Below are 12,896 nucleotides of genomic sequence, written 5' to 3' on the forward strand. Positions count from 1 at the left end.
ACCGTCCCCACCTCCTCCCCTCCTCTCCAACCCCCCACCGTCCCCACCTCCTCTCCAATGCCCCACCTCCTCTCCAACCACCCACCCTCCTGTCTAACCCCCACCCCGTCCCCACCTCCTCTCCAACCCCCCACCCTCCTGTCTAACCCCCCTCCCCGTCCCCACCTCCTCCCCTTCAACCCCCCACCCTCTCCTCTCCAACCCCCACCGTACCCACCCTCCTCTCCAACCCCCCCCACCGTTCCCACCCTCCTCTTCTCCAACCACCCAACCCCCCACCCGCCACATCCCTCCATTTCTCCCACCTTCCTACCCCCGTCTTCTCCAACCCTCCACTGCACCCACCCGTCCTCTTCTCCCACCCCACCCCTCCTCTTCTCCAACCCCCCACCACCCCACCCCTCCTCTTCTTCAACCCCCCACCCCTCTTCTCCAACCCCCCACCCCTCTTTTCCAACCCCCCACCCCTCTTCTTCTCCAAACAATTTTTTCAATTGTGTCCATCTCTTCAGGTTTCCAGGATCATTATTTGTGTGTGTGTGTGTAAGAGAGAGAGAGAAGTTGAGATGCTTCGGTAGTAATGTTGGACTAGCAAGACTTCATTGTTTTCTTCACCAAATATATCCTTCATCATCTGCCTCTCCCACCTCTCCTTCCTCCTCCTCTGCATTCTCCTCCGCTTCTTTATCTTCCTCATCCTCCCATCCGACCCCACTGCCAAAATCACCTGAATATGCCACCGCTTCATCTGGAGAAGAGTAAGAGAGAGAGAGAGAGAGAGAGAGAGAGGTGAACTAAAGGGCATGTGTTTGACGTTGTCTGTGTTTTAAGGGCTGTTTCTGAACCCTGCCACAGGAACCATTCTAATCAGCAGCAGGTTCCTTCCAGCCAGACAACCATTTTATCTTGAAATACTTTTCTCACAGTGACAAGCGGTTCTTTAGAGTGCAAATAATCCCTGACTTGAATGTGGCACTGCATATACTCACTTCTTAATCCCCACTGATGCATATCAAAGTAGTGGAGGTATATGACTTATTCATTTTCATAATTTAGCAGATGCTCTTATTCAGAGCGACTTACAGGAGCAATTGAGGATAAGTGCCTTGCTCAAGGGCACATCAACCAATTTTTCAGCTCGGGGATTCAAACCAGTGACCTTTCGGCTACTGTTCCAACGCTCTTAACCACTAGGCTACCTGCCGCCCCAATTAGCCATTATGTAGTACAATAGAGAAATCATGCACAAAGTAGAGGAATATCATCTGCAGGCAGCAAGAGCACGCAGCTCACAACTGGTTTTGGCCTTTTAGCAGCTCACAACTGGTTTTGGCATGGAGCAGCTCACAACTGGTTTTGGCATGGAGCAGCTCACAACTGGTTTTGGCATGGAGCAGCTCACAGAAGAACATCATCGGTAGCCGGGAAAGACCTTTCAACTTATGATATCTACCAGTAAATGCTAACTATATTTTTATTTATTTAACTATGCAAGTCAGTTAATTAAGAACAAATTCTTATTTACAATGACGGCCTACCCCGGCCAAACCTGGACGATGCTGGGCCAATTGTGCACCGCCATATGGGACTTCCAATCACGGACGGATGTGATACGGCTTGGATTTGAACCAGGGACTGTAGTGACGCCTCTTGCACTGAGATGCTGCGCCACTCGGGAGTCTCAGGCAATAATGTGTATTATTATTAGACTACCAAGAACCACACTGTCTCTGAGGTGGATACTTTAGTTTCAAGGTAGATTTGATTAAGACTACCAAGAACCACACTGTCTCTGAGGTGGATACTTTAGTTTCAAGGTAGATTTGTTTAAGACTACCAAGAACCACACTGTGTGTGAGGTGGATACTTTAGTTTCAAAGTAGATTTGTTTAAGACTACCAAGAACCACACTGTGTCTGAGGTGGATACTTTAGTTTCAAGGTAGATTTGTTTAAGACTACCAAGAACCACACTGTGTGTGAGGTGGATACTTTAGTCTCAAGGTAGATTTGATTAAGACTACCAAGAACCACACTGTGTGTGAGGTGGATACTTTAGTTTCAAGGTAGATTTGTTTAAGACTACCAAGAACCACACTGTGTGTGAGGTGGATACTTTAGTTTCAAAGTAGATTTGTTTAAGACTACCAAGAACCACACTGTGTGTGAGGTGGATACTTTAGTTTCAAAGTAGATTTGTTTAAGACTACCAAGAACCACACTGTGTGTGAGGTGGATACTTTAGTTTCAAGGTAGATGTGTTTAAGACTACCAAGAACCACACTGTGTGTGAGGTGGATACTTTAGTTTCAAAGTAGATTTGTTTAAGACTACCAAGAACCACACTGTGTGTGAGGTGGATACTTTAGTTTCAAAGTAGATTTGTTTAAGACTACCAAGAACCACACTGTGTGTGAGGTGGATACTTTAGTTTCAAAGTAGATTTGTTTAAGACTACCAAGAACCACACTGTGTGTGAGGTGGATACTTTAGTTTCAAAGTAGATTTGTTTAAGACTACCAAGAACCACACTGTGTGTGAGGTGGATACTTTAGTTTCAAAGTAGATTTGTTTAAGACTACCAAGAACCACACTGTGTGTGAGGTGGATACTTTAGTTTCAAAGTAGATTTGTTTAAGACTACCAAGAACCACACTGTGTGTGAGGTGGATACTTTAGTTTCAAAGTAGATTTGTTTAAGACTACCAAGAACCACACTGTGTGTGAGGTGGATACTTTAGTTTCAAAGTAGATTTGTTTAAGACTACCAAGAACCACACTGTGTGTGAGGTGGATACTTTAGTTTCAAAGTAGATTTGTTTAAGACTACCAAGAACCACACTGTGTGTGAGGTGGATACTTTAGTTTCAAAGTAGATTTGTTTAAGACTACCAAGAACTACACTGTGTGTGAGGTGGATACTTTAGTTTCAAGGTAGATTTGTTTAAGACTACCAAGAACCACACTGTGTGTGAGGTGGATACTTTAGTTTCAAAGTAGATTTGATTAAGACTACCAAGAACCACACTGTGTGTGAGGTGGATACTTTAGTTTCAAAGTAGATTTGATTAAGACTACCAAGAACCACACTGTGTGTGAGGTGGATACTTTAGTTTCAAAGTAGATTTGATTAAGACTACCAAGAACCACACTGTGTGTGAGGTGGATACTTTAGTTTCAAAGTAGATTTGATTAAGACTACCAAGAACCACACTGTCTCTGAGGTGGATACTTTAGTTTCAAAGTAGATTTGTTTAAGACTACCAAGAACCACACTGTGTGTGAGGTGGATACTTTAGTTTCAAAGTAGATTTGTTTAAGACTACCAAGAACCACACTGTGTGTGAGGTGGATACTTTAGTTTCAAAGTAGATTTGATTAAGACTACCAAGAACCACACTGTGTGTGAGGTGGATACTTTAGTTTCAAAGTAGATTTGATTAAGACTACCAAGAACCACACTGTGTGTGAGGTGGATACTTTAGTTTCAAAGTAGATTTGATTAAGACTACCAAGAACCACACTGTGTGTGAGGTGGATACTTTAGTCTCAAGGTAGATTTGATTAAGACTACCAAGAACCACACTGTGTGTGAGGTGGATACTTTAGTTTCAAAGTAGATTTGTTTAAGACTACCAAGAACCACACTGTGTGTGAGGTGGATACTTTAGTTTCAAAGTAGATTTGTTTAAGACTACCAAGAACCACACTGTGTGTGAGGTGGATACTTTAGTTTCAAAGTAGATTTGTTTAAGACTACCAAGAACCACACTGTGTGTGAGGTGGATACTTTAGTTTCAAAGTAGATTTGTTTAAGACTACCAAGAACCACACTGTGTGTGAGGTGGATACTTTAGTTTCAAAGTAGATTTGTTTAAGACTACCAAGAACCACACTGTGTGTGAGGTGGATACTTTAGTTTCAAGGTAGATTTGTTTAAGACTACCAAGAACCACACTGTGTGTGAGGTGGATACTTTAGTTTCAAGGTAGATTTGTTTAAGACTACCAAGAACCACACTGTGTGTGAGGTGGATACTTTAGTTTCAAAGTAGATTTGTTTAAGACTACCAAGAACCACACTGTGTCTGAGGTGGATACTTTAGTTTCAAGGTAGATTTGTTTAAGACTACCAAGAACCACACTGTGTGTGAGGTGGATACTTTAGTCTCAAGGTAGATTTGATTAAGACTACCAAGAACCACACTGTGTGTGAGGTGGATACTTTAGTTTCAAGGTAGATTTGTTTAAGACTACCAAGAACCACACTGTGTGTGAGGTGGATACTTTAGTTTCAAAGTAGATTTGTTTAAGACTACCAAGAACCACACTGTGTGTGAGGTGGATACTTTAGTTTCAAAGTAGATTTGTTTAAGACTACCAAGAACCACACTGTGTGTGAGGTGGATACTTTAGTTTCAAGGTAGATGTGTTTAAGACTACCAAGAACCACACTGTGTGTGAGGTGGATACTTTAGTTTCAAAGTAGATTTGTTTAAGACTACCAAGAACCACACTGTGTGTGAGGTGGATACTTTAGTTTCAAAGTAGATTTGTTTAAGACTACCAAGAACCACACTGTGTGTGAGGTGGATACTTTAGTTTCAAAGTAGATTTGTTTAAGACTACCAAGAACCACACTGTGTGTGAGGTGGATACTTTAGTTTCAAAGTAGATTTGTTTAAGACTACCAAGAACCACACTGTGTGTGAGGTGGATACTTTAGTTTCAAAGTAGATTTGTTTAAGACTACCAAGAACCACACTGTGTGTGAGGTGGATACTTTAGTTTCAAAGTAGATTTGTTTAAGACTACCAAGAACCACACTGTGTGTGAGGTGGATACTTTAGTTTCAAAGTAGATTTGTTTAAGACTACCAAGAACCACACTGTGTGTGAGGTGGATACTTTAGTTTCAAAGTAGATTTGTTTAAGACTACCAAGAACCACACTGTGTGTGAGGTGGATACTTTAGTTTCAAAGTAGATTTGTTTAAGACTACCAAGAACCACACTGTGTGTGAGGTGGATACTTTAGTTTCAAAGTAGATTTGTTTAAGACTACCAAGAACCACACTGTGTGTGAGGTGGATACTTTAGTTTCAAGGTAGATTTGTTTAAGACTACCAAGAACCACACTGTGTGTGAGGTGGATACTTTAGTTTCAAAGTAGATTTGATTAAGACTACCAAGAACCACACTGTGTGTGAGGTGGATACTTTAGTTTCAAAGTAGATTTGATTAAGACTACCAAGAACCACACTGTGTGTGAGGTGGATACTTTAGTTTCAAAGTAGATTTGATTAAGACTACCAAGAACCACACTGTGTGTGAGGTGGATACTTTAGTTTCAAAGTAGATTTGATTAAGACTACCAAGAACCACACTGTCTCTGAGGTGGATACTTTAGTTTCAAAGTAGATTTGTTTAAGACTACCAAGAACCACACTGTGTGTGAGGTGGATACTTTAGTTTCAAAGTAGATTTGTTTAAGACTACCAAGAACCACACTGTGTGTGAGGTGGATACTTTAGTTTCAAAGTAGATTTGATTAAGACTACCAAGAACCACACTGTGTGTGAGGTGGATACTTTAGTTTCAAAGTAGATTTGATTAAGACTACCAAGAACCACACTGTGTGTGAGGTGGATACTTTAGTTTCAAAGTAGATTTGATTAAGACTACCAAGAACCACAGAACCATACTTTACTGGTAGATTTGATTAAGACTACCAAGAACCACACTGGATATACTTTAGTTTCAAAGTAGATTTGTTTAAGACTACCAAGAACCACACTGTGTGTGAGGTGGATACTTTAGTTTCAAAGTAGATTTGTTTAAGACTACCAAGAACCACACTGTGTGTGAGGTGGATACTTTAGTTTCAAAGTAGATTTGTTTAAGACTACCAAGAACCACACTGTGTGTGAGGTGGATACTTTAGTTTCAAAGTAGATTTGTTTAAGACTACCAAGAACCACACTGTGTGTGAGGTGGATACTTTAGTTTCAAAGTAGATTTGTTTAAGACTACCAAGAACCACACTGTGTGTGAGGTGGATACTTTAGTTTCAAGGTAGATTTGTTTAAGACTACCAAGAACCACACTGTGTGTGAGGTGGATACTTTAGTTTCAAAGTAGATTTGATTAAGACTACCAAGAACCACACTGTGTGTGAGGTGGATACTTTAGTTTCAAAGTAGATTTGATTAAGACTACCAAGAACCACACTGTGTGTGAGGTGGATACTTTAGTTTCAAAGTAGATTTGATTAAGACTACCAAGAACCACACTGTGTGTGAGGTGGATACTTTAGTTTCAAAGTAGATTTGATTAAGACTACCAAGAACCACACTGTCTCTGAGGTGGATACTTTAGTTTCAAAGTAGATTTGTTTAAGACTACCAAGAACCACACTGTGTGTGAGGTGGATACTTTAGTTTCAAAGTAGATTTGTTTAAGACTACCAAGAACCACACTGTGTGTGAGGTGGATACTTTAGTTTCAAAGTAGATTTGATTAAGACTACCAAGAACCACACTGTGTGTGAGGTGGATACTTTAGTTTCAAAGTAGATTTGATTAAGACTACCAAGAACCACACTGTGTGTGAGGTGGATACTTTAGTTTCAAAGTAGATTTGATTAAGACTACCAAGAACCACACTGTGTGTGAGGTGGATACTTTAGTCTCAAGGTAGATTTGATTAAGACTACCAAGAACCACACTGTGTGTGAGGTGGATACTTTAGTTTCAAAGTAGATTTGTTTAAGACTACCAAGAACCACACTGTGTGTGAGGTGGATACTTTAGTTTCAAAGTAGATTTGATTAAGACTACCAAGAACCACAATGTGTGTGAGGTGGATACTTTAGTTTCAAAGTAGATTTGTTTAAGACTACCAAGAACCACACTGTGTGTGAGGTGGATACTTTAGTTTCAAAGTAGATTTGATTAAGACTACCAAGAACCACAATGTGTGTGAGGTGGATACTTTAGTTTCAAAGTAGATTTGATTAAGACTACCAAGAACCACACTGTGTGTGAGGTGGATACTTTAGTTTCAAAGTAGATTTGATTAAGACTACCAAGAACCACACTGTCTCTGAGGTGGATACTTTAGTTTCAAGGTAGATTTGTTTAAGACTACCAAGAACCACACTGTGTGTGAGCCTGATTTAGCCCACTGCAGTAAAAGGTTAACTTCTTGTTGAAAGTTATTCTTGAAAAGGGAGAAGCTAACAAATTAGCAACAACATCCTCTTCAATAACATCTGCTGCAGCCGCTGTAAACTAGCCTACAACAAAAAATAGCTAGATAGACCGTGGGAGAACTACTGCGACTGTTGGCATTTGAGAAGTCAGAAGTTTCCATATGTTTTTTGTAAAAACAGTCCCACCCATTACAATTCTAAATTGGTTTATTCCACTGTCACTCAAATGTTGCTCTTCAACAGTTGAATGGCAAATGCCTTCTATCTATCTATCTGATGGCCTAACCAATGGAAGACTTAGCTAGCTAGATTTATCTCCCCAGAGAAGACCAAAGAAAAATCCTGATTGGATCTTTTTTCTTTTCAGTTATAACCCTTTCCAACAAAAACAAGAGATTAAATCAGAACATGATTGAAAATAATAATGTCATAAAAATGATCATTGTTGTTATTATTATTTTATAAATCCTTAGCTTTCTCTGAAGGCATAGATGGCCCTCATAATTCCCCACTGTGTTTGGGTTAGTAATAGTGGCTCTATTTTCCCTCAGCATGAATTGTTTTCACCATTCTGAAATGTCTAAAGAATCCAGATGTTGTTCTGAAATATGAACACAGAAATACTGGACATTTTGAACTCTTATTATGGTGGTGATTTTACAAAATGACAATCATGGTCTTGAATTGGACTCGCATTTTACTGGTCTCTGTCTTGATTCAGTTTCATACCCCTTGTCCCCCTCCCAGTCTTGGTCTTGCCCCAGACTCCATTTGTTCCGGTCTTGGTCTTGAATCGGTCTCGCTTTAGGTGATCTCGAACACAACACTTGCAAATTACTTTAAGTCGTTCTGGAAAAGAGCGTCTGCTAAATTACTCAAATGTAAAAATAAAATAAAAATGTATGTGTTGGAGTACAGACTGTATGGGTATCAATACTGATTCTGTGTGGTGGTCTTTAGCCTACTAAGTATGTGAGTTGGGTGCTATACTGAGTGTGTGCCAGGGGGTTTCAGAAATTGAAGCCTGATTGTCTCTTACCACAGTCGGGGTTGCCATGGATTCTGGAGCTGACTAGTTCCCCTCCCTGTTGGTCGACACACCAGCATTCTCCCCTGGCCTGATCACACTGCAGCTTCCTGTAGTATCCATCCTCATTACAGCTAGGGATAAACAAGCCTGACACACACAGAGAGGATTTTACATATGGAGGCACACATGTTTTTAGATAGAATACATGTATCAAATCAAATGTTATTTGTCACATTTGCCGAATACAACAGGTGTAGGTAGACGTTACCGTGAAATGTTTACTTACAAGCCCTTAACCAACAATGCAGTTCAACAAATAGAGTTAAGAAAACATTTACTAAATAAACTAAAGTAACACAATAAAATAACAATAACAAGGCTATATACAGGGGTATCAGTACCGAGTCAATGTGCGGGGTTACAGGTTGTTGTTTGTGATGTTAAGTTATCATAGCCTACTATGTTACAGTTAAAATAATTAGTGTTTGTATTACAGACTATTAATTATCCTATGGTTTGATTAATTTAAGAAAACATTTAGTGATTTGTATTAGAAGATAGGGAAAAAAGCTAATTGTCACATGACTGTAGAAAGGAACTGCAGTTTTGGATCTTGATAGTCAAACAATAGACCTGCAAATCACTGGGATGCTAATAACCCCAAGATGTTGTACAAATAGAGCACCCTTTTCCTCAGCATTCATTCCTTTCTGAGGAGGTCCCCAAGAAGGAGCTACAATGGAACCTAACTTTGGAACCCAAGTTCGTCCTCTATGCTTGGAAACAGAATCCTGGTGCATGGGGGCTACACTTACAGAAAAGAACGAGAAATGGCTAACAAATCTTTCTGTAAAGGCACAGAGTACAGTTCGTACCCGTGCTGTCCTCACTGACGGGGTTGTTGGGAGACCACAACCACATCCCGGACGGAAAGCAGATAGCAGTCCGCCATGTACTGAACAACATGAAGAAGAGGAGTTTGGAGACCATGGAAAGCACACTGCACGTTTTGGAGTCTGCTACACCGGCCATGTCAGATGCTGTCAGGCATTATTTGCCCTTGGAATATAACTTACAAATCAGTATACAGAGGCAAAGGCCAAAGAAGACAAGCAGACGCAGGTTCTGACTTCAGTCCCTGGGAACCATGGCACGGCAGCTGGTGGTGACCAGGTTGGACCTGCAACTCTCCCCAATCCTGTCACTCCTGAAGTGGATCCAGTACATGGTCAGATGAGGAGCACGACGGGGGGGAGGCCCGGCAACCCTCTCCAACCTGGTCATACCTGAGATCTACCATACTACCCATTGTGGAGAGCTGTTTCTTCAGCACGACAGTGGGGCAGACCCAGACAGGATTTGGATCTTCACAACCAAAGACAACTTGGAATTCCTGTGTGATTGTGAGCACTGGTTTGCCAATGGAACATTCAAGAAGGTCCCACTTCCATTCCAGCAGGTGTACACCATCCACATATTCATGGGATATGCGACAGGAGGCTGTGCTTGTAGCAGCCATTGGTATGCTGCCCGATAAGTCTGAGGTAGGCCTAGGGATAATAATTTACTAGCATATTAATGTTGTTTTAAAGGGATAGTTCACTCTTTAGAAGTTTAGCTTATTTTTGACTTCCCTGGGCTGTGGATATTTCCTCCCAACAGTTTTTACAATTTGTGTTAGATAGTTATTTAGGAAGGTCCAGAATGAGAATACGAATCTGGCTAGCATTTTTGGAGAACGTAGCAATGCTAGTGGAAAACGGTAATTTCAGTGAGTGATGCATTCAAAAGCATAAATTAAGTTCATTTAAAAAAATGCAATCTAACAGCCTACTATTTTATTTGTTTGTGTGGACATACAGTTGTGCGTTCCAGGCACTGAAGAAATTGAACCTGGATCTGAAGCCAGAATCCGTCATGACTGACTTCGAGCCAGCAGCTCCCGTAAAGGCCTTCAAGAAGGTGTCCCGGAGGTCTGCAACCGGGGTTGCTTCTTCCATCTGGGACCACACTTCAGACGGCAACTGTCCCGCCGTCCTGAGGTGGCATCAAAGTACCTCAGGGACCCCGACTTTGCCCTCAAGATGCTCCACAAGCTCGCATTTGTCCCGTCCTCTGATGTGATGAGATGTTTAAAGGAGATGGAGGAAACTCGCAATGTCCACATTTGTGGCTGACTTCGAGGACACATGGATTGGGCGCCCGTTGGGAAAGGGTCAAAGAAGCCGAAGAAGAGCACTGGAATATTCCAAATGGGTGTCTAACATGTTTCTATCTTTTCATTACAGAAATGTGGAACTACTACGATACTGTCCTGAAGGACATGGGGAAGACCAATAACGTCACAAAGGGATGGTTGGTGTCAGTCGTTTGTGGGGCGTCTTACCGATACCACAGTGACACAAGCCACAATTTGCCAGTTCCTCGACGCCTTGCAACTACAACAACATAGGAAGTCACTACAGAGGGAGCAGGAACTCGCTAGTGTTTTATAGGCACGGACGTTGCCCCGCGTGCGCAGCCGCCAGCAAGAGTTGATGCGACTTGTGGAGGACTACCAGAATAAACCACTTTAGGAGTATCTGAGAGGCATCGCCACCTTCAACAACACTGGAAAATGTCTGCTATGCAACACTTATGAGAACAGAGAGTACGTCTAAACTGGCACACCTCACCATAGCACTGCCCAGGTTCTTACGGCATTGTTAATTCAGGTCCTTTTTTGTTGTTTTTATTTGCCTTCTTTGTGCTTATTATTTTATATCATTTTGTTGGAGAACCAGGCTATTTGTGAATTATGGTTTTGCTTTATTCATTCTTTTGAGTCAAGAGATACATATTTAAAAAGCATTTGAATTGATGATGTGTTTAGGTTATCATATATACTTAATTGGACTTACATAAGCCAGTAAGCTATACGTTCTGGCCAACCATCATACCTAATCACGGTCAGTGTAAGTGTCGTACAGCTTAAATGATACTGTATGTATGCAGCATTTGTTTTCTGCAGACAATTTCAAATGTCATAAGCCATGAATCCAAAATCCATTTATTGAGAAGGTATAGGATAGAGAGGAATAACTGTATAGACAGCACCATAGAAATAGAATGGCAATGTAATTCTAATATTCTATGGTCAGCAAACTACTGCTGCACCAAGGGGCTGCTGCTGCACCAAGGGGCTGCTGCTGCACCAAGGGGCTACTGCTGCACCAAGGGGCTACTGCTGCACCAAGGGGCTACTGCTGCACCAAGGGGCTACTGCTGCACCAAGGGTCTACTGCTGCACCAAGGGGCTACTGCTGCACCAAGGGGCTACTTCTGCACCAAGGGGCTACTGCTGCACCAAGGGTCTACTGCTGCACCAAGGGGCTACTGCTGCACCAAGGGTCTACTGCTGCACCAAGGGGCTACTGCTGCACCAAGGGGCTACTGCTGCACCAAGGGGCTACTGGTGCACCAAGGGGCTACTGCTGCACCAAGGGGCTACTGCTGCACCAAGGGTCTACTGCTGCACCAAGGGGCTGCTGCTGCACCAAGGGGCTGCTGCTGCACCAAGGGGCTGCTGCTGCACCAAGGGGCTGCTGCTGCACCAAGGGTCTACTGCTGCACCAAGGGTCTACTGCTGCACCAAGGGGCTGCTGCTGCACCAAGGGGCTGCTGCTGCACCAAGGGGCTGGCTAATAACTAGAGAACAAGGACACACGTGCTATGAATCTGGACTAGTTCACCTTTACAAGGTTACGGAGACTTAAGCCCTGACACCTTAGAATATATCAGCATCTATCTGTAGGCTATTATAATATAAGATACACACCACTATTTTATCGGCATCCTAAGGGATGAAATCGGGATAGAATGTCATAGGACTTCTATATCTAAGTACATGCAGAATAAGGTGAAAAATATATGTTAACCCTTTACCTGTACCTGTATACTGGTTGAAAATGGCAGATTTGGGCACTAATAATCTCCTAAATTGGAACGTAGTGGCTGTACAGTAACATGCTATACATGACGTCAGAGCTCAGGGCCTCCGCTTCACAGCTCTGTATGGGTTTTGACTGACAGATATCCTGGGTTGTTCTCAACAGAATGAGCCTGTTTGTCTGTTGTGAAGAACATTTTCCACAGACGACGCATCTGAATGCTCTCATGACTCCATTCTATGTACACCAAAATTACAATCTGCTTCTCTGAATTGCCTTGTGAAAGCAATAGAGCAAGTTTTCATGCCCACCTGACCCAGATTGTGATTTATATTGGACTGTTTTTTCGATTGCGTAAACAACAACAGTAATTCTGTGATGGTGGGGATGCAGGGCTGTGTTCCTAATACAACAACTACAAGTGTGTTGCTCTAGTTCCTCAACGGTACAGCTAAGAGAGCTCAAAACAAGCACCATATAGTTGAAGACTGAGTCATAAAAGTGCATTGAAATGACTTAGGAACTGTGTACACTTTGGAGAGGTGTGTAGCCACTTGGAGACACCAGTTAGCCCTCTCACTCAGACCCTTGTCATTGTTTTGTCTTATCATGTTACTGAATGTATCCCAGAGTATTTTCAGATTTTGTTATCGACAAATGCGGCGAAAATCAACAGTGTAATGATTGGATCCAGTATCAGGTGAACAGTTGTGCTTTGGTCTAAACAT

General features: G+C 42.0%; 1 protein-coding gene across 2 annotated transcripts in view; it reads right to left on the bottom strand.

Moving 5' to 3' along the window:
• Positions 1 to 469: 469 nt before the first annotated feature.
• LOC135510051 (testican-2-like) overlaps positions 470 to 12,896 on the bottom strand; it is a 99,500-nt gene continuing 87,073 nt past the window's right edge. For both annotated transcript variants that reach the window (XM_064930848.1, XM_064930851.1), the window contains exons 10-11: positions 8,249 to 8,386; positions 470 to 748 (exon numbers count right to left, since the gene is read on the bottom strand). In XM_064930848.1, the coding sequence (XP_064786920.1) occupies positions 612 to 748; positions 8,249 to 8,386 (275 nt within the window). In that variant the 3' untranslated portion in view covers positions 470 to 611. The remainder of the gene's footprint in view (positions 749 to 8,248; positions 8,387 to 12,896) is intronic.

The sequence above is a fragment of the Oncorhynchus masou genome, chromosome 23 (assembly GCF_036934945.1).
Source record: "Oncorhynchus masou masou isolate Uvic2021 chromosome 23, UVic_Omas_1.1, whole genome shotgun sequence".
NCBI lineage: Eukaryota > Metazoa > Chordata > Actinopteri > Salmoniformes > Salmonidae > Oncorhynchus > Oncorhynchus masou.